This window comes from Bradysia coprophila (assembly GCF_014529535.1).
Source record: "Bradysia coprophila strain Holo2 chromosome X unlocalized genomic scaffold, BU_Bcop_v1 contig_416, whole genome shotgun sequence".
In the NCBI taxonomy this organism is placed as follows: Eukaryota; Metazoa; Arthropoda; class Insecta; order Diptera; family Sciaridae; genus Bradysia; species Bradysia coprophila.
This window is the reverse complement of record NW_023503334.1, coordinates 376,520-399,657: the sequence shown is the minus strand read 5'-3', so window position 1 is coordinate 399,657 and position 23,138 is coordinate 376,520. Positions and strand designations below refer to the sequence as shown.

General features: G+C 32.5%; 1 protein-coding gene across 3 annotated transcripts; it reads right to left on the bottom strand.

The window, feature by feature from the left end:
• Positions 1 to 1,162: 1,162 nt before the first annotated feature.
• Positions 1,163 to 18,719, bottom strand: LOC119069962 (dual specificity protein kinase splB). 3 transcript variants are annotated; one of them, XM_037174195.1, is made up of 9 exons: positions 18,469 to 18,719; positions 17,998 to 18,200; positions 17,427 to 17,520; positions 9,193 to 9,274; positions 4,887 to 5,321; positions 4,669 to 4,794; positions 4,466 to 4,597; positions 4,198 to 4,275; positions 1,163 to 4,126 (listed from the first exon to the last, which is right to left on the bottom strand). In XM_037174195.1, exons 2-9 carry the CDS (start codon positions 18,035 to 18,037, stop codon positions 3,377 to 3,379), a joined length of 1,737 nt encoding a protein of 578 aa, XP_037030090.1. In that variant the 5' UTR covers positions 18,038 to 18,200; positions 18,469 to 18,719; the 3' UTR covers positions 1,163 to 3,376. The 3 variants fall into 3 exon arrangements, with proteins under 3 accessions (XP_037030090.1, XP_037030091.1, XP_037030092.1); XM_037174196.1 differs by having other exon boundaries at positions 17,998 to 18,416; positions 18,559 to 18,719; XM_037174197.1 differs by having other exon boundaries at positions 17,998 to 18,416; positions 18,582 to 18,717.
• Positions 18,720 to 23,138: the final 4,419 nt, after the last annotated feature.

Genomic DNA, 23,138 nt, shown 5'->3' with positions numbered 1-23,138 from the left:
GTTTTCGGCTTTTTGACATATTATTATGAGTTGTGGTATGTGGTTTCATTAAAATCAAGTCTATTTATTAAGAGTTTCAACGGTCAATTTGGTAAGATAATAAGATGATGATTTTTTTCCATGTAAAGTGGAAGCAAATTAAAATGATCGACTATGAGTGTATACAGATTTTAAAGCCTGTATAGTCTTACATACCGCCCATTTGAACTGTTTATATTGCATTTGCTAGGTTTATTAGCTGTAAACAGTTCCAATGCTCGATTTCGATGCATTGTGAATGTTATACAAATCGATCGAAAGCTTATTATTTAGTTTTATACTCGTTTTCACGATACGCTCAAAGTCTTAATAATCGATCATTTTAATTTACCCTGCCTTTATTCCAAAATTTATTCCTTCTAATCAATAAATTCTAGAAGTGCGTCACCCTTCGAATTGAGTGAAGAAGAGGAGAATTTTGGCATTTTGGTAATATATTAAAATACTTATAGTTGCAGGTAATTTCTTGGGGCAATGGCGAAAAAGTTAAACATTTGGTTTTTTTTAACAATAATAAATATTTATTTTATCAAATAAAAGTCTCGACTACGTTGAAAAAGAAATGATAGAATTAAATATAGTACACCATACTTACATTTACAAAAAAAGAAGAAGAAATGAAATAAAATAAAGAAAAAAATGTTTTTTCATAATTTAACGTTTCAAAAACTTTAACAAAAAAGGGGGTAAACATTGTAAAAGAGAAGAAAAGTATTTTTAATTTAACGATTTTAATTAAGATTATAAAAAAAATTAATAAAAATTATTCAACATAAAATAATGATTTTTTTCTCAACAAAATATAAGTACACTAATAATACGAAACAATTTTTATTTATTTTTTGTTAATAAAATAAAATTAAAAAACCAAAAAAAAATCTTAATAAATTAGACAAAAAAAATGATGCGAAAATACTTCATAATGGAAATGTTTGTTATAATAATTTTTTTTAAATTTAAATTTAACAATTTTGTTGTTGTTGGAAACTATATACTAAATATACGCGATAATAAAAATGAATTAACTAAATAAAAACAAAAAAAAATCTTTTTTTTATAATATAAATAAATAGAAATACAAACAAATTTAATTTACCGTTTAGTCTAAGTACACTTTTTTTTAATTTTTACCCACACATCTAATCTCATTTATCAATTAATTTTACAATTCAATAAATGAAAATGTGAAAAAGAAAACAAAAAAATATTTAATGCAACTGAGTGATAAATGGCGATTTTTAACCACCAGATATGTAATTGCCATACAACATCGCAGACGGAGTTTATCAATGAACACATTGTATGTGTGTGTTGCTTAAAAAAGCACTTATCACCGAGTTACATTTTTCACAATAACGATGACGAAAGTTTTACTTTTTGCCACTGATTTGTTGTTGTTTTTTTGTAAATAAATTTATTTTGCTCATTTTTGTTTTGTATTAAGCTGCCCTGTTTTACTATTATAGTTTACAATATAAACGACAAAAGATAGAAACAACAACATCTTCCATTTTCATTTTTAACTTAAAAAGCTTTGCCACAAATTTAATGTGATATGTTGCTACGAACGGACACAGCTGGAAAGTTATGGAGCATTTTGTGTTGCAAGTCTAAATTCGGGACCGAGAATGACCGGAAAATTGTTTATGATTTCATTCATTTTTCTGCTTAAATTCTAGCAAAATTTTATCATTTAATTGAAATTGAAGGACATACTGTTATGTAGGCGAACTAATGGACAAGATACTATTTTCTCAACGGACATTTTTTGTTGTAAATTATTGACGAAACGTTTCTTTTGGCTTCAAATGTCTTCGGAATGTTATGGTAAGCATTCCAAGCAATTTTGATGGCACCAAAAAATGTTGTCGCCAATATCCTAAATAAACACAGCGACCAATGGTAACTCTTTCGAAGAAATTATAATTTTTACTAATCATAACCGAAACTTAAACTACAAATTCACATTTTCCAAATAATTCATTCCTTTGCAACGGATCTAACCGGAAACAGGCTTCCCTATTATAGACGTCCGTTGTTTTTCGTTCCTTTGGAGTCATTTCATGGTATACCTACAGGTTTCGGATAATAGCGGACGGAAAGTGAATGACGAATGACGTGGACGTGTGTTCTTTTCAATCTATCACAAAAGTTTAATTGTTAAAAATGATCTTTTTCGAGACTCACTGACTAAAATTAATTTCATTTACAAAACTTATTACGAAGTCACACCTCACCGATAACATGCGTGGTGTATTCAGTTTATTTTTGGTGATCTAGTATCAAATCAATTGAGGGAAATTGTAACGCTGTTATACTCAGTTAGCGTAACACCCTCTTTATTCTCTGAAAGTGTTTTTCCTATAATACTCATGCTGTGTAACTAAGACATGATCTGAAATTTTCATTGGACACATCCAGCTGATGCGAACTGTTCGGAAAGTATTACTAGAAAGAGAGTTCATTTTTCTAACCTACGTCAGTAATTCGAGCACAAACAAAAAAGATTTTTTTTTTGAATTACATGGGGTCAGTACATTGTCGACATCAAAATAGTACAATTTACGTAGCGTTCAACATCCAGCTAGCATATACAATCAGATATGTACATTGTACTCCCTAAGTACGTCGTAGTACAGTCTATTTTTGGAAAATTGGTATTGCCAATGATGAGGAATATACCAGTACACGGCACAAAGACGGCAATAACAAATCGCATGGAGTTCTTGGTGATACCTGGGACCATATTGAATTTACGAATTTATCGTTGGATTAGAAGATAGAAGGCCCTGGATTGCACCACAAAATGTTGCATAATTTCTAGGTCTATGGTCGGTGAGCGCAACAATGCAATTTTCTTTTTGCGCAAAATAATATCAAAACTTAAAAAAAACGGCGAGTTTAGAACTGCGCGCGCCAATTAAAATCTTCGTCATTTTTGTTGTTGTTATAGTTGTTGTCGTTGTGTGTTATAATAAAACTAATAATACAAATAAATTACATAAATAATAATAACTGATAATAATTTTTGTCTATCTTCCTGGTACCGTTATTAAAATACGAATTATTCATCTTTCCTTTTCTAAAAATTTTCTCTTTTTTATCAAAATAATTGACTCTCTACACGACGGATATATTTTGTATGTCTCTCTCGAAATAATTTCACTAATTTTTACATTAGGGAAATTAATATTTCGTCTCAATTTTGTTTCTCTTTTTCTCCAATATTTGACATCCATCTCAACAATCTTACCCGAAAATCCCTCCCGTTCAATCCCACCGCAAATTTTCCGGGTCAAATTTTTGTCTGTTGTTTCACTTACCCACCTAAAAATTGTTAGCTACAAATCGCGCTCAAATTTCTCGTATTCGTATCGGATTGCGGTTTCAACGATATTCGATCCAATTGGGAATGTTTTCGTTTCGACAAATCGGCCATATAATAGTCACCGCCATTCGAATCATCGTCCTGATTCATCATGATGTCCGGTTCAACTTTAATGCTTTGCGATTCGTTCGGTTCACAGTCGTTGTCCGTGTCGGCTTTGATAGCATTGCTGCCGTTATTGTTGCTGCTGGTATGTATGTTGGGCGTAACGGCACCGTCGCTCTGATTATTTTCATCGGAATTCAATCGATTCTTTTTGTCATTTTGCATCTCGTGCTCGTATTGGGCGATCATTTTCCGTTTCGAAAAGTATTTGTGGTATTTTTGATTGTCCAAAATTTTACTGCTACTGTTCGTCTGGTGTATGACATAGTTTGAGGGTATGTTGTTGTTATTGTTGTTGGTCGAATTGTTGTTACTGTTGGCCGAAGAGTTGATGTTGTTGTTGTTAGTGTTGTTATTATTGTTGTTGTTGTTGTTGTAAGAAATGTTGTTGTTGTTGTTGCTGGTGTTGTTATTGTTGTTGTTCAAAATATCATGTGGCGATAGTTTCGATCGAATGTGCTCCCGGAAACTTTTTTCTCTAGCTAAATTTAGTATGGGAATGTTTGTGTCGTGGTGATTCAAATGGTTTATGGGTTTAGGTTCCTTTCGTTGCGGCGGCGGCGATACCTTTGAATCGTCAATTTCGGTTGTACTCTTGAAAAATTAGAAGAAAGAAAATTCTCTGTTAGAAACAAGTCGATTCTTTGCAGAAAAATTTGACCTACTTCCGTGTGTAGTCCTTTTATCTGCATCGATTCTGCTACTTTGAGGAATTTTGGTAAATCTTCGTATTTGACGTTAACCTTAAAAAAAATATTTTTTGTTAAAGTCGAAGTATTAACTAAAATTTGGGACAAAATGTGTTTAGTTTTAAGATGGGAATGGATGGTAAGGCGGTGAGGTTTACGATACATTTTATTCATTGTAAACAACACAGTTCACTCATACATAAATCGATTAATTGTTTAATTCCATTTACACTCAGATGCTTACCTGTCCGCTGTACATGAAATCTAAAAGTCCAGCCATATGACTACTGTTAACATCAGCCATAAATAGAATTGGATGAGTGGATGGATGCTCTAGAAAGATTTTCTGGAAATATGGACTGCACACAGACAGCACCTGGAAAGGGGATAAATCGGATTTCACATTATTAAATGGAAACGATTTTTCAATTCATTTGGTTCCCTTACCAACTTGTGAGCTTTGAATATTTTTCCACCAGCTGCTATCGTCACATCGACCATCTTTTCGTCTTTTTGTAAATTATGAAAACCCTTGCACATATTGCCATGGAAATTGTTCCATGAAAGGAGATACTGAAAAGATTAAAGGAATTTTTTTACATTTTCTTCTCGGCTCTAAAGAATAGGATTAGCCGTCTGTGCTGTGTGCGGTGAAACAAACATACTTGATCGATATTATGATGTTGCGGCATATAGCTTGGGGTGTGTGGTTGGGGCTTTGAGCTTTCCATTTTCTCTTCGTAGTCTCGATGACGGTTTACGTGATTGTAATTGTTATGCGCGTTACTGTTATTGTTGTTGTTTACCGGAACATCCGATTTGGAATCATCAAAATTGTTCTCGCTCGCCTTATCGGATTGTGCGTCCTGCATCATATCAGATATATCCATCAAACTGCCAGCAGTTGCAGCCGCTATTGCCGATGACATAACCGGATCATCTTCCAGTTTTATGTTGTAATCGAACGAATCGGATCCCAGAGTCTTAGTCGACGAAAAGAGACGTAACGTTGGATCGTTAACTTGGTCACTGAAATATACGTCCATTAAATTGAAGAATGGCCATTCTCGTCGCTTCGGCTCTTCGGACAATTTGATAGCCTGTGTGATTGGAATTCATGGAAATTAGTTAATTTACGAGAAAATGAATCACATTGACATGATGCCCCTCAGCAATACAAATATAAAATGGGTTAGAACATGGTCGCGTCAAAATAACCGTTCAAATTCAAACTACTTAACAGACACTGAACTGATTTCAATGGGAACCAGAAATTTTGCAATAACAAAAGTCCGTAATTTTGTAAACATATAACTACCTGTTCATCACCTCACATCCATTATGTACGTACAGGTGTCTGACTATGAAAGCTTAAATATGTTCAAGTTAAAGTGACACGGAACTAAGCTTTGCACATAAAAATAAGCCATACGCGCGTGTATAGTATAGTCGAAGTGTCCCAATCACACACATCAATAATCTAACCAATAAATAAATATTTGCCTGACTGTATCATTTACATTCAAACGCACAACACATGCTTCATACATTATATATAGTTCGCTATGTATATAAGAAGAAAACGATGGTTGCTATACCATCATCTCATCAGAGATCAGACTTTCTCTAAATTGGTTTTCTACCTGTTCTTTTTACGTTTTATTTATAGTTTTACTTAATTCGTTTCTTACACAATTTATAATTCCAAAAATTGATAACACATCCACTGTTATGAATTGACTGGTATTGCACATCGTTACAACAGAAGAGAGAAAAAAAAAAGGAAGATATTTCGATGATCGACGCTAAAAGTACATAAAATTAGATGAATTTTTAATTGGTAAAAAGTTACGAGATTGATACAGACTGAATTCGTTTGAATAAAGGTTGCCGACTCGAGAGGATAATCTGCTAAAATGATTTTTTAATTGTTAAAGACATAAGTGCATTCCTGTTTATGCACAAAAATAAACCGAAATTTTCAAATTCATCTTTCAAGCTGAGCATCGTCCTTGTTAATTTACACGAATAAACTCCAACAGAGTATCGATTTAAAATTCTTCAATGCGAAGTTGAAATTAGGAACCGCATAGTAAATCATAGAAGCGGAAATAGTGGATTCCAAAATGTACACCCAGAGAACATAATGTTTCGGGCAATTACATAGAATTTTTCAGAAATAGTTGAGAGGAATGTAATTATAGCATATCTCCCGGGATATTTACAATAGTTGCTCGTGGAGATCAGGACGTTCAGGCCAAACGCAAAGTAAAGTACCGTCTTCGGAGCAAAAAGTTCTAGTTCCAATACTTCCTACAGTGTTTCTACATCAAACTCCTGCGCCTCAATTGGGAAATTCTTTAGACAACCACACATCACAACCCGCAGGTACAATCAGACGTATCCAGAGCCTCATTTTTCTGACGTGCCTGTTTAAAACACAATGTCCTGACAACTCTGACAACGCGATTTCAGTCCATGTTAATCAGCTACTTGGACGATTTATCATCAAACGGCCGTCTACATTCGTCCTTCCTCCTGGAGTATGAACATTTAATTGAGTTTCCAAAAAAAATTCCAAAATTGTGACTTGATATGTTAGGCACTGCCCCTTATATTTCGTCAAAACTGTCAAAGCTGTTACATGATAATCAACATGTCACTAGCACGCTAAATAGCCATGGAAAATCTTTGGAAGAAATAATACCTGGGACGGTTGTTGTTGCTATTTTCGACTTTCTATCAAATTTAGATGCGATTTTGATGGTTCACTTTAAAGCAATAACTTTTCTTCGCGTGTAAATAAGTTAAATTAATGTCTGATGTGTAACTAAGCGAATAAAGTGCAAAGTTCTCAAAAACCAAATAGTCGGAAAGTTATAATCCATCTACTGCATGTTATTTTCATGTTGTTTGTTTGTGGACGATGAACGTTCTTAATTAAAGTGGATAATTTGAATTAAATACAGCAAATTACATGGATATTAAATGACTCTAAATTGCAATTAAAGAAATTTCGTTTCTTGTGCCGAGCTTTGTAAGCAAGGTTGTATTTTCGCGATCTTATCAGAATCATTAAAAATGCTTCTGATTGGAAACAGTCGATGGACTTTAAAGGTCCTCTTCTTCTAATATTTGGCTAAAGTTATTAGCATCAGATCGATAAATAATGGAGTTTGGTAACATTTTACGGCAGATGAACTTTAATAATTTATGAATTTTGAATTAGATCAGTTAGAATCTTCATATTAAAACAAAGTGTATAGTAGAACTCAGCCATAGGTATTTTGAATTAAAATCTATCAATCTCATGTTCTAAGTGTTCGTTCATTGAAGAACACAATCTGATGGGAATCATGTGAACGAGAACCAAATTTGTCGAAAGAGAACAGAAATTTTATTTCTGCACTTCCGCTTTGTCTTTCTGATGGTAACAGGTGTTTTGAGTAACTTCGTCTTCTTTTATTAATGTTATGACTGAGGCTGACTAAGACACTATTTGCGTCAGGCTACATTCTTAGCTCTGGACTACCTTTAAAATTTCACAAAATTAGTCGATTCAATTGTGTAGGAAAATCACCCGTCGCATGCCGTTGCAAAAACGTTGCAAAATAATCCTAGTTTCAACAGAACACAGTATCAGAATGGTAACCTGTTCGAGAGTAACAAAAAAAAAATTCCTACAGTGCCGTCGAATTGGCAGGTTGAGAATTCGTATAGCATTTAGCCGATGATATTTTGAAAGTTAAATGTATTTCATAACCTCATTAATGGTACCCTACCTGCACAAGAACATAAATTTTTAAAATTAATTGATTTTCTAGTTCGTCGGGTTTAAATTTAAATCAGTTACGAAGCGCATTTCTAATTACACATTTTGCTGAGTTATGTGTATACACAAAGAAACCAACAACGACTTGTTTCTCAATGTCTTTTCACTTCTATCGAACCCATCCATACATGCAATACATACATAAAGTACCTGCCAACGAGACTTTTTTTTTCAAAAACTAAGCTCTTAAAACAATTACACAAAATTTCTTCAAAACTTCTACCATAGGTATCTCTTTACTCGTTCAAATAATAAACATCAAAATAAAAGATCGGAATGTAAAAATACAATTAGTGAACGAAAGCAATAGTTAAATAACTTGGTGAAAGTTACAATAAAATTATTAGTATCGATGATAATTATAATGTTATACAGTCGATGTTGGTTGGTTTTTTTTCGGATGGTTTTTAAAAACTTCTTTACTAAAAATTTTTTTCAAAAGAATTATATGAATATTATCGCCAGCTGAAGTTTTTACTTTTACTAATATATTGTCAAAATACATAAATCCATCTTCGCATAAATATTAAAGGTTTCAGTCAATAATACAGTAAAGAAAAAAAATTTATTATAAATTCATTACCATTATGTATATTAAATTTAGAAAATTTCACCAAAAGCCCGTTTGATTTCTTTTTAAAAATACCAGCGAAAAATGAGTTTTTTTTTCGGATAAATTTTTTTTAAACATTACAATAAAAATTCTTAATTTTTTTTCTTTAAATAAAAAAAAACATTTTTTTGCCTTAGTAAAGTCATTTATATGCGTGCCCCACTTTTAGGTTCTTTCATTTCAGAAAAAGAAGTACAACAAGAGTGTATGTGTGATGAAATTGTACAACAATTCATTTTATGTGTGCATAGATTTGATGAATGCTTGCTTATATATATAGATATATATACATCATACATTATAGTTAGTACATTTTATATACGCTTTTTGTAGAAATGAAATTGTAAAGTCGAACAATATTTTCTATAGACAACAATTATAAGAAGAACAAGAATACCTACAAAATATCTATATCTAGTACAGGCAGATTTTTCCACGAAATACTGTTGTTTTGATAAGGCTGGTTGGTTAATCAATGCGAGATAAGCAAGGTTTATCAAAATATTAGAACTATAAATATACTCACTTTGTATTCTTGAAGTAGATTATTCCATTTTTTGATAATTTTTGAGAGGGGCAACGGTACATTTAGTTCTCGTTCAACAACACTGAAAAGTTTTAATTTTTTTTTTTTTGAAAAAAGTTTCTATTATTTTCTGAAAAATACGCAACAAGTAATTTGAATGATGTATGTTTTCTTTTGTTATGCTGTTCAATATATTAACGAATTCTTGATCGAATAGGATTAGTAGATTCTGATCGATATACGTGTTCATTTTGGCAGTATCTCATTAAAATCCGAAAATATTAAAAAAAAAGAGACAACGATTGTAACGATGACGATGATGATTAATTCAATTTTCATTCAATTCAATGCTAATTCTTAAAGGTTTCTAGAATTAGTATGAAAAATGATTCGGTTAGCTGGGCTAAATATGTCCAAAAAGTCAATCAATTGCATCATTCAAATAGTAATTGCCTACAGATTCTTTCTCTAATTTTAACCCAACACGTCGCTACTCCAGTTCTATTCACTTATAAATCTCTAGTCACAAAAGATTCTTTTGCCACCTACAACCTGTTGCCTGACGATACATAAACAACGGCATAAAACAGTTTTAAACTCAATTTATCTGTTGTGGGATGAAGTCACTATTGAGAATCTATTTTGCTGTATGGAATCGAATCAGGATTAGAATGAAAGGTCTTTTCAGAGACATCGATTAATCGTTTGAGGATCTTCAAGGTTGGTGTTGAAGTTTTTTTTTTAAATAAATATCTTCCATTACCAAATCCGAAAAGCATCAGAACTATTAATCAGATGCCAATTAATGTAACTCATGACTGGTTCTTTTAACATAGTAATGCGACAGATAAATCGTCAATTACTCTGATATACAGATACAAGAATTATAAAGTTTTGCAATACAATCGTGTGTGACTGATAAAGCTAAAAAAAACTTTTTTTAATGAGTTCTGTCAACATTCCACCGACCTATACGTATTGAACGATTGTCAACTTGAGGTGCAAAGAATCAATTCATTTATAGGGATGAGGCAAAATATTTACAAACTTTCTTCAACATATGGCGTTACCATAAAAATTGTCGTAAAATACCGTAGAAATACCGTCGATTTTAGGCAATTGCCGAGGTCAATTAAAAGTTACTATTAACAGAATGATGCCGAAAACTATATAACATAAAAGGAGCTGTCCACTGGATAATACTCGTAAACGCTACTACCTTTCCAATTAAATTAATTAATTAATCTACGGCCCGGAATTTCCAATTGTATCCCAAAAATCGGTAAAATTTGCATTTAAAATGTTTGTCGATTTATTTGACTGGGTTTTCGGTGTGTTATCATAATTTAACGTCTTAGACTCAATGCAACTGGTTGCAAAGTTTTTTTTTCAATAAAAAATCAGATTTAAATTAATTGAATTGGAAAATTAGTAGCATATTCGATGTTAATTTGACCTTAATTATGACACGGTACGGTACATTTGTGGTATTATCGGTAATGAGATGAAAGGTATTACCGTACCATTTCCCACCGTACCGTACTTCAAATCAGGAAGTTATTCCAGTCAGGATATGTTGATAATGAAATTAAAATCAACTGATTTTGCTTTGCGTCGCGGCATTTTATTTGGAGACACCTGATTTTGCGTTCAGAAAATTCTTTAACATGAAATGTAGACACCTTATTTTGCGTTCAGCAAATATTATAAATTTGTTACATGAAAAGGCAAAACGGTGTTCGCATTGGTATAGCAATAAGTCCAATAAACGGACAGCTCACGATTTGTTTTCATAATAGTGACAGTTTGCACCATTCAATACAGTTAGTGGTGTAGCAACAGTGGTAATGAGTGGTAACTAGTCAACATCGAAGTGTCACGTTCTTTAGTCGGTATTCGAAAGAACGCAAAAGAAAACTATTTCACTGCTATTGTACCGAAAAATACAGAGTTTTCACTCAATGTATATGGCGAATTCTATATACCAATCGACAAAATGTAACGTGGTAACGGCAATAACACTCTTTAAAATCGAAATGGTGTATACCGATGTACCATTTTGAGAGAATTTTGTTTTTATCAAGTTGATTTTACATATCAGCACCGTATGGTGTAGCGTTTAAATTATGCTCTACCATACCATACCATCTCGATGCGATGCGATGGTTTTCCTTCGCCAATATTTGCAATTTCAATAAGGCTTTCTTAATTTAACTTGAATTAAAATTAAGTTTTTCTGCAAAATACATTAATTTAGATTATCTAATTAATAATTTAATAATTTTTCGATAGGTGGTGTCCAGCCGAAATTAAAATTCAAAATACATAAAGTGATTCGAACTGAACCGATTGTAGCGTAACATGGTTCACAATAGAATTACCAAAAAATACAGAGTTTTCACTCAATGCACGTAGTGATTTCGGACCGATTAAACTCACGGATTTCGGAAAGAAATACCGTTTCACCTAATAAGGTTCAACCTACCTACCTACGAGTATATTTCAGATTTTTTTTTCATATTCATTCAACTTGTCAAATTAAATTGGAACTTTTATACAGAACGGTTTACTTTTTCGATGTTCGTTTACTGTTTGCTAGATGAGTAATCTCAAGATAAGAACGTGTGTAATTGGTTGTATCGTCAGTTGTACTTATTGAATTTATTCGAAACTTTGGTAAATATTGTTTTAATGTTTCTATGCATTTCATTAAAAGAATTTTTATTTTTCTGAGTAAAGCGGGCAACGCTGTTAGGCGTCATATGTACAAAACAGAAAATAATGTTAAAATGAAAATAAAGCTTGACACCAATCGGATTTGGATGGAAGAAAAAACCATAATTTAAATTCCGAAACGGACAAGAATTCTCGACTAAGAATAAAAGCTTATTGTAAGAGGCTTTGTTTTTTTAACGAAAAAAAAACATTTTTGGCACTAACTGAACAAACACACTGGCCATACAGCTGGTGTTTATTGTAAAAATCCGTACAAATTCTTATATTGTTCCTTGTGTATATCACACGGCTACAAACACTTGAACAATGTTCTTATGTTGCGATTTAAGCGATTCTAGGCAATTGTCTAACGGCAATACAAATATTTGTAACATACATCGTTAATGTCGAAAATTGGCTTTCTAGAAAAATTCAAAAACGAATCGTTCGGGGCTGGTAAAACAAATCGAAAATTTACTAATCGGCAACAATAAAAATTGTTCTAAGTTACTGTGAACTGGTATATATCAAGAAAGATTTCCACCGTATCCGTTAACCATTTAACGAAAACAATTCTATAGAGCATCTTCCCTCGAAAAATGAATGGAAATTAAGGTCAAAACATTTTGTGCTGTTTACAATTTCTCAAACTCATTGCATACAAAAATATGTGTTGTGTGTGTATATTCCATTGTAAAAGCGGTTAAAAAGTAGAATATAAGAGAATATGCAAAATAAAAATTTCTTCACCTTAAAATTAATTCTATAAATCTATATTCTGTAGATCAACATCAATTCAAAGCAAATGAACATACAGTTGGTTATACCTTACCTATACGATTTTTAGCCCCGTACGAAGTACAAAGGGGCTTAGAGGATTACGGTGCCGTGTGTAATTGATGGAATTCGAAGCAGACGGTAAGGGCAAAGTGTTTGCCTATGTTCATAGATAACGAATCCGCAATAAAAATTTTGGCCGTCTGTCACGTCGATATCTTGATATCTCGTGAGTTAGGGCCACATAAGTGTTTCAAGGTATTTTGGGGTAATTTCATCCGTTTTTCGTAATTTTTGTTTCATTTGGAAGGTAATCGAAGGCCGCATAGAATGTTGTTGAAAAAAAAATGAAATTTGGGTCCTTGGACTAAAGCCGCTACTAGGGCCCTATGTGTATTTTACAAATAACTCGAGTAAACATCCGTTTTCGTATTTTATTTTTTCATTTGGAAGGTAATCAAAGGCCGAATAGAATGTTGTTGAAATTTTTTTTTAAATTTGGGTCCTCAATTTTATAATCAATAAATTAAAATTTTAGGACTATTTTAAATTTTTGTTACATTTGAAAGGAACGTCGTACGGGGATTCGTAATTGCGCTATGCGCAATTACTAAGATGTACATATTTCATAATAATTTTACTTTAACTACATTAACGGGCGCAATAGGCTTACGGTCAAAGTAGGGTGACAGACGCACTAGGGTCACGTGCGCAATAGATATACGGGTTCGTACGGGGCTCAGTCGCAGCAAACGCTCCGACTGTTCTGATGGCTCGTTTTTACTTCTTCTTCTTCTCTACTTATTATGTTAGACGATTCGAGTTTGCGATGAGAATATAAACTTTCTATTGTATTGAAATTGTATACAAAAGGTATAAGAGATGTACCTATATAATATAATCAACCTACCTAGTACACTTAAATATTAACGAAATGTTAAGAGAGAGAAAAAAAAGCGTATGAAAGTTGATGAATTTTGGTTTTATAGTTTTCATGAGTCGTCATTTTGTAATCAAATTTTTGTGGAATTGATATATTATGCAGTTGGAATACTTTGATGCTTAGGTAGTTAAGCAATGATCGATAGTAAAAAAAATCAGACGAAATACTATTCAGAGACACTGTCTTTATTTGAATTGTTTATTAGATATAGAAGTCAAAGATAGCTTTTACCACATACTACGGAGCAATACGAATATTTCTTCTTCATTTTTCCAAATTCTCATTCAATCATAATACGTTCCGAAACCGCTGTATTAACAGATTTTTATATATAATTTGCAGTGGTATACATAAGTACGCAAAGGTACGGTGAAGTGAAGAAGAGAAAAATACAGTTATAGCTGAAAGAAGTGCCTGCACTCTTTCAAGCAATACTTCTAAGTGAAAGTGGTGTTTGATGAGTAAAAAAAAAAATTTAACGATCGCTTAGATTAGAAAATTGGGATTATGAATTTGAATGAATTAAGAACTTTCTAAATTATAAATTTTTTTGGTATGCGTGGCTTTAGTCGACGAACACTTGACGACTGAAATACGCGCTGCAGGTATCTTTCGTTAATATATTCGTTTGCTTCAAACGGTTTTATTGCATTGTCGGTCATTATGTGATGTATTTAGTCAATGTGATCGTAAGTGGTGACCTAAAAATGAACTTAGGTCCCTCGGCCACCGAATCACTGGAAAAATGTGTAAAATTTGCCGTTACACGAAAAATAATTTTTCCGTTTCAACAGTTCTCTCTTGTGAAGTTATTGGAACCTGAGTCGATTGGATAATGTTTCAGCAGGACTAAAGAGAAACTCAATGAAATACAATGATAATATATTGCATAAGTTTCGAGATAAATGACCTATATGTACACTCGACCATTAAAACCCATAATCACATACGCTCGTAATGGGTGTTTTATCCCACGAAGGTATTAAAATAGCGCACCAAAGTATGCAAATGAACAAGAAGATAATTCCTCCAAATAAATGGTTTGAAAATGAAATGCATAAAGTCGAGTATTAAAAGACTATCTGCTGTAGTCTAAATAGGCACCTATATTATAGTTCCTATAAACTTCTTTCCGTACAATTTTAATCCTAGAATTTAGAATCAAAATATCACAGAATTGCTATACGGCATCCTTGTCATGATGAATTCTTTCTGCTACTCGCGTCAACAGGTTATAAGCTCAAATTTGTACATAGGTCTGAAGTCGTTATTAGTGATTAATTACGTAAAAAGTGATTGTTTACGTCGTTATGAAACAAATCAACCCGTCTGTCTTCGAAAACATTTGTGACCTTCTTTTAAGCACCTACCAATGCCATTGCGGATTATATTCACCACATGAATTCATTTTAATATTCGATTATAATAACATAGCCATTGTTCTACAGGGTGTAGAATGAAGTAATTTCATTTCCATAAACGGTTATACATGACACCGAAAAGCTATTAGAAGAGTTCTAGAAGATAATCGCTTTGTTTTCGAGAATAAACGGAAAACGTACACATTTTCTGATTAATTATGGTGATTCGATGGATTGAGTCAGAACTCTGTAAATATAAACGATTTCAGTTATCCGAAATAAGTGTCTAACGCTTAAAGTCTTCGGAAGTCTCTTAGCCGAAATTTTGTTTTATAAACAAGACAATTGAAAGTCTTGTTAAGCCTGCCTTTATGAACATTTTATCTAAATTATCATTTAGAATGACGTAGACTATCTTTCAACAATCGCGTATTATCTACAAGAGTTTGCGTGTACAGAGCACGTTATAAATGGTCAGTAATACATACACTTGTTGTAATACTTGTTTTATTTTCACTTGTTTCGAATACTACTTTCCCGCTAATCATGTTCTAAAGTCTTTGTGTATAGCATGGACGAATCAACTTTTTAATAAATTATTTGGCAGATAAACTCAATAGGAGATAAATAAAACGATCGAATTTGTGCGCGGACTGCTTATAATGAATGAGCTGTATATAATACGTCGCAGATGTAGAGTAGAACAGGAAAGAAATTTAAAATGAAGAAACAAAAACAAAAAATAACAGAGAAATTTAGCGATACATTGAGCAAGGCCCAACGATATTAATACGATATTCCCTTTTCGTTGTTCTGATGGTATCCGGTTTAAATTCTTTTGCTCTGTTTCGCATCTTCTGATGGAGTTCGTTATTTGCACTTTGAATATCGTGAGGCAGATTTACTCTGAACTAGATATAACAACCGGTCAAAAAGCATTCTCAAGGGACTGTTCATGTCGGCTTTAAGGGGACACGAACGTTCAACAACAATAATTTTATCGGGAAATTGCAGAGCAGAGGGAGCACAACATTCAACCTGTGACCGCAAGAGGAATTCTTGACTGAGCACGACATGAAAGCAATAAAGAATTTTGATTCGAAATTTTTCCTCGCATTTAGGATCGGTACAGTGATGGTCTAAATGTAAGAGCTCATAGTCCGCTGATATGTGGCTAGAGTTTTTAGGTGACCTATCCACATCAGTCCGTGACTTGATGGTCAAACAGACTCATTTATATGTCGAAATTCGCATAGCTACGGACATTCTGACTTCATAATTAGCAAGTCTCTGTGAGCGTGTGTGTGTGTGTGTGTGTGGTAGAAAAGAAAGCACACCGAACTACATTGTTGAGTTTATAATTTATCAGACGTTTTAAAAAAGAAGGAATATAAAATTTCTTCTAAAAAAGAAACAAATTTTATTTGTTTTGTCGTTTGAAAAGAACCCATGAAAAAAAGTAAAAGTGAGCGTTGGGAATTCTCATCTAATTACGCTATTCAAAAGACATAAGAAAAGAAAAGAAAGAAGAAAACAAATTTTATATTTTCCAATAAGCAAAAGAAGTATAGTATGCCAATTTGACTATAAGAGACTTTAGATAATACCAAACAATAATTACCACACAAACTATAAGTTATAGTGTAGTATCGGTATATATACTATATTTCTAATCAATTTCTAATTTCTTTTTCATTTCTTCTAAAATCCTCAATCACAATAAGTATACGTATATATATATGTATACCGTACATCATATGTGTATGCATATAAATATATAAATGTACACATCGCGCATTAATGATATAACGATGCGTTATTAGAAAAGAACGTGTGTGTCATTTTAAATTCCAATATATACTCTTACACATTTCTATACCTCTACCTAATGTACTTTCTACTTTTTAAATTTTTAAAACTATTGATGATGATAAACATCGTGCATATATATCTATATGCATATAATATGTTCCATTAAATATATTTTCTATATGAATGAACGAATATCTCGAGACGAATATAATTTTTTTCTTCTTTCTTTCTATATATAAATAAATATTCCGCTTATTATTGAAGAAGTGGATATACCTAAAAACAGCATAATATTAGTTATGCGATATATTAATATATATATATAAACATGAAGAGTGTCTCTGTTAGCGACCCGAAAATCTCACACTACAAATTTCGATAAAATTAAAAACCAATTAAATCATTTCGAAATGTCATTCTATGCTAAGTTATACACTTTTTTTCTGTCTGTCTTCGGTTAATTTATGTCAATTACAATAGAACAACACACATCTCTCAGGTATAACATCAAAAATTATACCAAATATACCGAAAAATACGTTCGGTTGATACAGCAGATTTCAATTTCATAAAAAAAACATACATACTTGTGCCAATTACAACAAAAAAAAATGTTAAATACTTACGCCCATGCATATTTCGAAGCATTTCGTTTTCCAGTAAACAAAGGAGAAAGTTCTGCACGTAGTCGTATCAGAGTTTTTACTTTATCTGCTTCCCCTGTTAATTTTTTTTCCATTCGTTGAATGAAAATAGAAAAGAATTAATTAAAAGGTATCAGTAAGACGCTCTAAACGTACGAATTTAATCTATTATGCTAAACAAAAAATTTGTTTCAATTTTAGTTTTTAATAAATTCTATCATATTATGCGTATGATGTCAAGAACGGTGCTAAGAACATGCTGAATTCATTAATGTAATGTATAATAAAAAAAACACAATATATTAATTTATGCGATCAAAACACTCGCTGGCCTAGTTTCTCTCTCTCTCAGAAATATGTATGTCTATATACAGTAGAATGAATAAGAATTATAATAATTTTCTCTGACGTATGCAAAACTAAAACTCTTTAACAAGAAGAAATAATAAAAAGAAAGTAACACAATCGTTAAGCGTTCTGTCAGAAATTTCTCTACCAGAAATTGTTTTTTTTTATATATTGAAAATTTTTATATATTTGAATAGGTACTTACAACAATATCGAGTTGTGTATTGACAATTCGGTTGTGGCATTTTTCGATGTGGTTTTCTAATCCAATTTTATCAACAATTTCTTTTAGGTTTTTCTTTTTGTTTTTATTTATTTTTCGTTCGTTTAATCAGAACAGTTTTGGTGATATATGTATGATGGTTTGTTTCAATGGTTCCCGTTGATTTATTATTTTATTGGTGCAAACTTTAAATTTTGATTTTGTTTAATGAACGAAATTGATTTTTATTTAAACCGAAAATAAAAAATATTAAAAATTGTACACGAAAGCGCACCACCAACATACGAAAAAAATAGACGGCACAATGAATGTACAGTTAATAATACACTTTGGAGAAATTGTTCTAAATAACACTTTATGACTTATAAAATCGTAGCACTTTCTAAGAATGAGGTTAGACACTGAATAATAGAAAGAAGAAAAAGAAAAGAAATGAAGAAGAAAAAACGTAACTTTTCACGATACTGATTCCTCTACAGCACACACAATATTGGAATGCCAATTTGATCTAATTAAACATAATTCTTTAAGTATCACTCGAACACAATTTCAGCATTTTGTCGAACTTTTAATATCGGAGCAATTTTCCAAAAACGAAAAAAAAAATTGGAAAAAAATATTATTTTGAAACTATATAAACAGCTGCTGTCAAGCTAAACACGATACGCACACAAAACACCCCAACAACACACTGACATTCACTGAAGAAAAATTTCATTCAAAAGTCTCTCATCATATGGTTTATTTACTGTTACATTTTTTTTAAAATACTTATACACACTTTTGTTATACAAATTTTACTTTATGCCAATGTATTGAGGAGAAGAGGTAAAAAAGACGAAGAAATTTCGCTATAATAATGCCCATCGTTTTGTGCTATCCACCTGCCAAGCGAGAGACTCTCACAAAGAATTCTCACAATAATGTACTCAGTGGGGTATTCATTCTCATTTTACTTTGTCGAGTACAGTCGTAAAATTGAAATAAGTTACGATTCTCTTCTGATATCGTCTATATAGTAGACTTGGCGGATTTGTGTTAAACGAAATGTTGAATTTAGATTGCTTTAAACTTATTATATGGCACTTAGACAGTGCCACATTAGATGAAATTCTTCTGAACAAGAGTAGAAATGTTCCCATTGTGCGATTGAGAAACTTGGGACGGAAATTCGATCTTACAAAATGAATTTATTGTAAAAATTTCGGTCATTAGTCAAATAGTCATAATTTGTTCATTAATTTTCTAGGTTGGTCATTTCTCACTAGAATAACATTAAAGTTTAAGTATACAAAAGCAAAACGAAACATTTCCGCATAGATTTAATCTCTTATCTATAATTCAGTTTGTATCAAGTAAAACTTGGTGTTTCATACACATACTCCTTTGAGCCCGTTGTGTATTCCTTTTTTTCCTATTTAATTGTAGTTGATAAGTATTTTTATTTGAATTGAATTCCATTTACAACATTATTCTGAAATATTTTGTAAAATATAAAATATTTCATCCAACCCTTTATGATCTTCACCATAGCTTTGGCAGCGTTCGTGCGTTGTATTGATATACCTATTCGCTGTTTCAGGTACATTTTTGATGTGTTTTCACTAGTTCATTCCTGGATCAAATTTCCTAAAGTATGGATGAATTGTATTGCTTCGGCACACCATGGGCCTAACGTCTCGATTGCAAACGGTAGTATTATGTAATTTAGTTCCAGTAATTTTTTGTACTTGATCAATTTAACGCCGGCAGCTTTTGTCGCTACTTTATCAGGTCCATTACATGAAAGACTTTTTGGACCATATGGACTTGGGCAAAGGCTATAGGGTCGTCTCCGATGGGTCGACTGAGACGACACTCGCCTCCGGTTTATGCTCATTATTAAGCCAGTAAGCGAAAGCAGTTGGCTTTACTGTAATAAATAAATAAAGATGAATGTGGGACGGTGCCATAGTATCCTGTGTATTCCTGTGTCGATTACAGATGCCTTTTTGAAGCAAATCCATTCTTCTTTTTGTTTAGACAGTCTCGATAATTAGCTGCATTGATATGTCGATACTTATTTAAAATATTCATTTGCCACTAGATTATTTATATTGTTTAAATCAGTGAGGAAGAGGCACAGGTCCACCATAAAATTGCTTTTTCGGGAAGAAATACTTTTTTCACATGCTAAAATGTTTGAGTTTTTGTTTTTGTTTGAACTTCTACTCAGACCAATCGATTTCAAATAATTGCTGTCATTATTTGTCATATTCTAGCCAAATAATATTATGTGTCCAAACTCACCTTTCTCTCTTCTCCAAAATAAATAAAGTTGAAATTGGCTCGTGCCTTTCGTCAAACTTTCGATAGAGTAAAAATTGTTGCAAGAACATTTACTATGACTGGCTAAAGCATGCAAGAGAAATGGCGGAAATTGCGTTAGAATAGCATATTCTTCTCCAGGTTTGTAAGGAATATTTACGATTTAACTGAAAATGTTGTACGAAGTACAACTAAATAAATTCCTATACAAACATCTATAAACCGCTATATTTAGCTATATATAACTAAAAGCGACCATTTTACAGCTAATAATGTGAGTATATAGCTCAATATAGACCTATGTACTTATATATAGCTGAATAAAACTGTATATAGATAGGTACCCGTTAATGATTGTCTGAACCACATCCAACACATAACCAATAACTTCCCAAATTAACAGCACAGTAAGGAGGATTTTTACCGAGTTGTATAGTTTCTACTAAAATCAAAAAGGCAGTTGGTGGCCACATTGTAAAGCATTGACTGACGCATTACCTCTCAATAAAAAAATCATGAATATTGGTTAACGTCTGCTCGAAATAGAGAATAAAGCACTCCCTTTACTGTAGTGTCGAGTAGCCCGATATACTCTTACTGCAGGACCTATTCACGATCTGGTGAACCGAATTTCATTATTTTTTTTCCCGGATTCACACATCTTCGAATTTAGTGAAAAAATAAGTGGGGTGCCAGCTGACAGGCGGAATTTTTTTCGATGATTTGGCATTTCTGCACAATCAGAAAAGGTTCCCATCGGTTTTTGGGATTCAGGCTCATTTCTCTAGAATTTTTTAACTTTACCAAGGTTTTTTGATGTTGTCGTCGACATGACAAACTTACGAAAGTCAAAAAGTCAAAAAACCCTTAAAGGGTAAATGTGACGCAAGCTTGGACGCAAGTTCGTTATCTTACTTACAAAACTTACAACTCTTATGACACACATTTCTTTTTGTAAAATTATCTTTCACACATTTTTTGGGTAAATTTTTTGTTGATAAAACTTTTGCGTACGGCGCACAATGTGTCACCCTCAGCGATTCAGTTATTTTGTAAGTAAGATAAAGAACTTGCCTTTTAAGGGTTTTTTGACTGATTTCCAATACCAAAACATTACTTATTAATGACCAGAAGCGTCTTATTGTTATCTATGTGTGTTTATTAAAACAATCTGCCTGGTATTATTCATCGGAGTCAGTTGCAATGTTGGATTCGGTTTAGTTATTATGTATTCTACGTTGAAGTAAAGTGTGAATTTACGAAAACTATGTCCGAAATAAATTTCCTAAATAATTGTCCTGCCTTGAGAATCGATGCACTTCATGGCAACGTGCAGCCAACAACGAACATACGGTATGTTCTAAAATCATGGACATTTTGGGTTAACGTATGTCCAAATTAATGTTACCTACGTTTAGTGACGTCATGTCGGTTGTTTCCAACTTTTTTAAGATTTACTGATGGGTTGACCCACGGCAGAGTAAAATAAAACAGGCAGGAGCGCTGGATTTGACTAGGGACCTGAAATATTTGGTAGCCTTATATTTATCGAATAAAATTAATTGAATGTATGTCAATGTTCATTTAAGTTCATTTTCATGCATTGTATTAGTACCGTGGTTAACTTTTTTCCATTTCCATTCAAGTTAGATTGTGCGAAAGTCCTTCTCAGATTATTTCTAATAAGTAACTTCAAAACTTTGAACCTGTGCCCATTGCTTGTAATAGTAGATTGTTGTACATGTCTTTTAACATACTTAACATAAATGTTTTCTACATAAACAAGAATGCAATACAAACAAATACTTATGCGCCGAGGGGAATCCGAGGCTACATTTATATACACTCTGCCACATACACTCTGAGGTATCTATTGCAGTTTACGTTAGCACTACTTCCCGTACTTTGTTAAGGCCAACACACATTAGCATCTAGTGTCATCGGGAATACGATATTTCTATTGTTCAAATCAGCTAAAATCGGTTAAAACCGGTTTTAACAATAGAAATATGATATTCCCAACTGACACTAGATGCTAGTGTGTGTTGGCCTTTACCCACCGAGTTTAATTGTTGTTAAAGTACCTTAAATCCAGTCATTACACGTAAAAAAAAGGAATTATCACATTTTCGTTTTCAGTATATTCTACATAGTTTCTGGACCTACAAATTTGTCAGTCTTGATAGTGTGGTTCTAGAAATATCAGATAATTCCTTATTTTCTTGTAACAGTTTTATAAAATAATTGTTGTTCCCACTTTCAGCATGCAAATTAATGACACTAAGCCAGATCCAATTTATTTTGGTCTGAACGAACCGGACCCAAAATTTACTGGACGTAGGAACACAATCAATAATTGCCCAATTGCCAGTACAATCGCAGTCGTCATCTGTCATCTAGATCAATTCAGAGAGCATTAGTTTAATGTCGAAGGCTTTTATAGAAATAGCGGATCATCTAAGTATAGAAATCGAAAGGGAAGATAAAGTTGAAGGTAAGGTTTTGAAGTATCTAATTCCAAAAGTACTGAACAAATTGTCAGCGTCGCCAACCGTAATCGTTTTCGACAATGTTGATGAAGAAGCAAACAAAAAAATTATCAAAATTGTTCTAACGACATGACAGGTACTAGACCTCATATTATTATAACGTCTCGTATTCAAAAGTGGAGTGATTCCATGCAATGTGTAAACTTGTAAGTTTTGAATGATGATGATGCTCTCGAATATGTTTCATCTAAATTATGGAATCCTGATAATATTTGGTTGCTAGGAATCTCGCGCCGCGTCATTCACAATAATTCACATTTTGACATA

Excerpts from the sequence above, each read along its gene's own strand:
- LOC119069962 (XM_037174195.1), bottom strand. The coding sequence starts at position 18,037 with ATGCCACAACCGAATTGTCAATACACAACTCGATATTGTT. Across the intron at positions 4,795-4,886 it reads AACATCATAATATCGATCAA|TATCTCCTTTCATGGAACAA; the intron begins GTATGTTTGTTT and ends TAATCTTTTCAG. Across the intron at positions 4,127-4,197 it reads TAAAAGGACTACACACGGAA|AGTACAACCGAAATTGACGA; the intron begins GTAGGTCAAATT and ends TAATTTTTCAAG.